The sequence below is a fragment of the Apteryx rowi genome, unplaced genomic scaffold (assembly GCF_003343035.1).
Source record: "Apteryx rowi isolate R43461 unplaced genomic scaffold, aptRow1 scaffold_1725, whole genome shotgun sequence".
Lineage (NCBI taxonomy): Eukaryota > Metazoa > Chordata > Aves > Apterygiformes > Apterygidae > Apteryx > Apteryx rowi.
Genome location: NW_020448003.1, coordinates 18,153 through 23,095, shown reverse-complemented (window position 1 = coordinate 23,095; position 4,943 = coordinate 18,153). Strand labels below are relative to the sequence as shown.

The window sequence follows — 4,943 nt, the reverse complement described above, 5'->3', positions numbered from 1 at the left end:
GGGGACAGGCTCCTGCTGCGGGGAGAACCCCCCCCGCCGTGGGGCAGGACCCCCCATGCAACCAAGGGGCAGCACCCCCATCCAACCATGGGGCACCATCCCTCCCGCCATGGGGCAGCACCCCCATCCCACCGTGGGGCACCACCCCCATCCCATTGTGGGGCATCACCCCTCCCGCCATGGGGCAGCCCCCATCCCGCCGTGGGGCACCACCCCCATCACACCATGGGGCAGGACCTCTCCCACCATGGGGCAGCACCCCCATCCCATCATGGGGCACCACTCCCATCCCATCATGGGGCACCACCCCCATCCCATCATGGGGCAGCCACCCTCCCACCATTGGGCAGCACCCCCATCCCACCATGGGGCAGCACCTCACCCACCATGGGGCACCACTCCCATCCCATCATGGGGCACCACCCCTCCCATGGTGGGACACCACTCCCATCCCACCGTGGGGCACCACCCCCACCCCACCATGGGGTACCCTCCCCATCCCGCCGTGGGGCCGGGCACTCACGTAGAAGGGGTTCCCCTGGAGCGGCCCCCGCACCAGGGCGAAGCAAGGGTACTGCAGCAGGGCCACCAGCGCTGACAGGGCCATGGCCAGCCCGTAGAGCTTCCCGAAGTGCTGCGGGGGGAACCTGCGGCACGGCGTCACCGCCACCGCCACCCACCGCCCCCCACCACCCCGCCGCCCACCGCCCCCCCCCGGGACTCACGCGATGGCCAGGAAGGCGGCGTTGCCCCCGTAGAGGAAGGAGCGGCTGAGCACCTGCAGGGCGAAGGTGGCGTACTGCACGGGCAGCACGGGCACGGCGGCGCAGATGGAGAACAGCAGGCACTGGGTCACCGTCACCGCCAGCGACAGCACGGACGCCCGCAGGTCAGCCAGCGCCCCGGCGGCTCCTGCGGGCACAGCGGGGCTCAGGGCGCCGCGGGCCACCACGGGCGGCCGGCGCGGTGGTGGGGGGGGCGCTCACCGTGGGCGCGGGGCGCCTTGCCCCGCTTGTGGCGGTCGAGGATGAGGCCGTTCCAGGGGGCGCAGAGCACCCCGCAGAGCTGGGCGAAGGCGAAGGCGTTGGTGTAGGTGCTCACTGTGGGAGGCACGGTCAGGGCGGGCGCCGCCATGGGGCACGCGGCCCCCATCCCGCCCCCCGCTCCCCATACCCAGGTCGGCGTCGCCGTGGGCCAGGTGGTCCAGCAGCGGGTTGAGGGTGCCGATGAAGAGGTAGTGGCGCAGCTGCATGGCGGAGAGCCAGACCACGTGCCAGGCGAAGAGCCCCGAGCGCACGCAGGCCCCGAAGGACGCCCCGTCGGGGTCACCTGCGCGGGGGGGCGGGGCTCAGGCACGGCCACGCCCCCCAGCTCGCCTCCCGCCGCCGCAGCCGCGCCTACCCTCCAGGCCCACCCCTGCGCCCGCAGCCGCCACCGTGGCCACGCCCACCCGCTCGACCCCGCCTGCAGCCGCCACCGTGGCCACGCCCACCCACTCGACCCCGCCTGCAGCCGCCACCGTGGCCACGCCCACCCACTCGACCGTGCCTGCAGCTGCCACCGTGGCCACACCCACCCACTCGACCCTACCTGCAGCTGCCGCCATGGCCACGCCCACCCTAAGGGACATGCCTGGAATCTATTTGCATAGCCACGCCCATTACTGGGACATGCCCGCATGCTATGTACATAGCCACGCCTGCCCCCCCGTGACATACCTGTGCTTCATTTACATAGCCACACCCACCCTCCCAGACAGGCCCCTGCCACAGCACGCCCACCACTAGGGACACGCCCCCCTCCCCGATGACTCGCCCGCCCTCTCCTTGGACACGCCCCCCACTGTCCCCCCCCCGCCTTAGCCCCGCCCCCTCCGTGGCCCCGCCCCCGCGCTCAGCCAAGCCCCGCCCCCTGTCCAGGCACCTTTGGGGCCGCGGGGCGCGGGGGGCTCCGGGCCGGGCTCCAGCGGGGCGTCCTCGGGGCCGCCATCGCCTGGGGGCCGCTTCTCCTCGTAGGTGCGGTACGACTGGGACCGCCGCTCGCACCGCAGCCTGCGGGCGTCGCGCGTCGTCACCGGGACGGGCGCAGGCCCCGCTCCCCGTCCCCGCGCCGGTCACCCCCTCCCCGGGGACGAGCCCCTTACCCGTAGTCGTAGGCGGGGGGCAGCGGGTAGGGGATGCGGCGCCGGGGCATGAGGAAGAGGGTGCGCAGCAGGTGCCAGGCGCTGCAGCCCGCCATGAAGAGGAACATGGCCCGCAGGGACAGCCCGCGCTCGTACAGCACCTGGGGACGCGCGGGGGCTGAGGCCGGCCACCGCCCCCGCGCGCCTGCGCCCGCGCCGCGCGGCCCTGCCCGCCTCAGCCCCCGGCCGTGCCCCCGGCCATGCCACCAGCCGTGCCACCAGCTATGTCCCCCAGCTGTGTCCTCAGTCCGTGTCCCCAGCCATGCCCACAGCCATGTCCCCCAGCTGAGCCCCCAGCCGTGCCCCCAGCCGTGTCCCCAGACATGTCCCCCAGATGTGCCCCCAGCCATGTCTCCAGCCATGTCCCCAGCCATGCCACCAGCTGTCCCCAATCCATGTCCCCCAGCTGTGCCCCCAGCCATGTCCCCAGCTGTGCCCCAGCCATGTCCCCCATCCTCGACCCCAGCCGTGCCCCCAGACATGTCCCCAGGCGTGCCACCAGCCATGCCCCCCAGCTGTGTCCCCAAACCATGTTCCCAGCCGTGCCACCAGCCATGTCCCGCAGCTAGGCTCTAATCCATGTCCCCAGCTGTGTCCCCCATCCATGTCCCCAGCTGTGCTCCAATCCATGTCCCCAACTGTGTTCCCCATCCATGTCCACAGCCATGTCCCCAGATACGTTCCCAGACACGTCTTCCAGCTGTGTCCCGAGCCATGTCCCCCACTGGGGGGGACACGTGATGCCCCATGTCCCCACCGGCCCACCCATGCCCACCTTGATGATGAGGAAGACGGCAGACGAGGAGTCGAAGGCCCCGTTGTAGAGCGTGATGATGATGGAGCGGTACTTCCCAAAGAGGTTGCCCACCTGGCATGGCGAGACCCCCCACGTGAGTGCCCCGGCGCCGGGTGCCAGCGGGGCACCCCAGCTTTGGGTGGCGGGGTTGGGGTGCAGAGCTGCCATGCCCCTCACCTGCATGTTGGTGAGGATGAGGAGGATGCCGCCCACCGACAGCAGAGACATGGCCGGGAAGAGCAGCACGGCGGAGACTGGGGATGCAGGGATCAGCGGGGGGCCCTGGGGCCGAGGGGCACCGTGGGGCCCCCGCGGGGCAGGGGCGAGCGGGGGCACCCGCGGGGGTCTCACCTGGCGTGGAGAAGGCGACGAGCAGGGTGCCGGTGGTGTAGAGGGAGCTGCAAGACGCGGGTGGTGGTGATGCGCGGGCAGCGGTGACGCGCGTGTGCCACCGCGCCTGGCCTGCCCCACCGACATCTCTCTGATTGGCACCCGCTTAGCACCCCGCACCCTAGCACCCCGATATCTCATGGCACCCCCTCCCCAATAGCACCCCATGGGCATGGGGCATCTGTGGGGTCCTGGGGACATGGGGGACCCTCAGGTTAGGGGGTCCCTTGGGACATCAGGGAGCCCTAAGAGCATGGTGGGTCCATGAGGGCACGGGAGGTGCCGGGCATGGGTTGGCCCTGGCACCCCCACGTCCCCCAGACATGCCAGGGCCATTGGGGACACTGGGACATTGGTGCCAGCACAGGCTGCAGGGGGGGACACGGACAACCCCCCTGCCCCGGCGCTGGGGCCCTGGGCAGGCGTGGGTGCACCCCCGGGGCGGGCAGCGCCCTGCTGGTCCCACCCTGCCTGGGCACCCCGATAAGGCCCCCGGCCCTGATAACGGCGCCCAGCCCCCACCAGCACCCTGATAAGGGGCCTTCAGCACCCGGCCAGGCACCCGCGGGTGGCCCCGGTCCCCAGCCCGCTCACATGGCGATCAGCCGGGCCACGGTGGTGCCAAAGCGGTCGAAGATGTAGCCCATGGGGAAGGTCATGAAGTTGTTCATGAAGGAGCCGATGGTGAAGACGAGGGAGAACTGCTCATCCTGCCCGCTGCAGTCTGCAAAGCAGCGGTCAGCGGGGCACAGGGCACGGGGGGACACCGGGGACACGGGGCACCGGGACAGCAGGGACATGGGGTATCACAGGCCATGGGGACACTGGGGACATGGGGCACAGGGGCATGGGGCATCACAGACCACCAAGGCAGCAGGGACATGGAGTATCACAGGCCACCGGGACAGTGGGGACACGGGTCCAGGACAGCAAGGACATGGGGCATCACAGGCCACCGGGACAGTGGGGACACAGGTCCAGGACAGCAGGGACATGGGGTATCACAGGCCACCAGGACAATGGGGACACAGGTCCAGGACAGCAGGGACATGGGGTATCACAGGCCACCAGGACAGTGGGGACATGGGTCCAGGACAGCAGGGACATGGGGTATCACAGGCCATGGGGACACTGGAGACATGGGGCACCGAGACAACAGGGACATGGGGCATCAAAGACCACCAAGGCAGCAGGGACACGGGTCTGGGACAGCAGGGACATGGGGTATCACGGGACACTGGGACTGTGGGGACACAGGTCCAGGACAGCAAGGACATGGGGCATCACAGGCCACCGGGACAGTGGGGACTTGGGTCCAGGACAGCAGGGACATGGGGCATCACAAGCCACTGGGACACCAGGGACATGGGGCATCACAGGCCACCAAAGCAGCAGGGACATGGGGTATCACAAGCCACCGGGACAGCAGGGTTGCAGGTCCAGGCCAGCAGGACCAGGGGGCATCACAGGCCACCAAGGCAGAGGGACAGAAGCATTTGGAGTACGCAGGGAGCCGCGGGCAGCAGGGGGGGCGCGCGGGGGGGGCTGGCGGCGGGCAGGCACAGCTCCTGGAAG

General features: G+C 70.5%; 1 protein-coding gene across 1 annotated transcript in view; it reads right to left on the bottom strand.

Annotated features, from left to right (window-relative positions):
• Positions 1-177: 177 nt before the first annotated feature.
• Positions 178-4,943, bottom strand: part of SLC43A3 (solute carrier family 43 member 3) — a 21,515-nt gene continuing 16,749 nt past the window's right edge. The window contains exons 4-13 of the mRNA XM_026060925.1: positions 3,963-4,092; positions 3,330-3,376; positions 3,156-3,232; positions 2,958-3,050; positions 2,144-2,283; positions 1,924-2,051; positions 1,174-1,329; positions 987-1,100; positions 726-912; positions 178-647 (exon numbers count right to left, since the gene is read on the bottom strand). Of these exons, the coding sequence (XP_025916710.1) occupies positions 410-647; positions 726-912; positions 987-1,100; positions 1,174-1,329; positions 1,924-2,051; positions 2,144-2,283; positions 2,958-3,050; positions 3,156-3,232; positions 3,330-3,376; positions 3,963-4,092 (1,310 nt within the window). The 3' untranslated portion in view covers positions 178-409. The remainder of the gene's footprint in view (positions 648-725; positions 913-986; positions 1,101-1,173; positions 1,330-1,923; positions 2,052-2,143; positions 2,284-2,957; positions 3,051-3,155; positions 3,233-3,329; positions 3,377-3,962; positions 4,093-4,943) is intronic.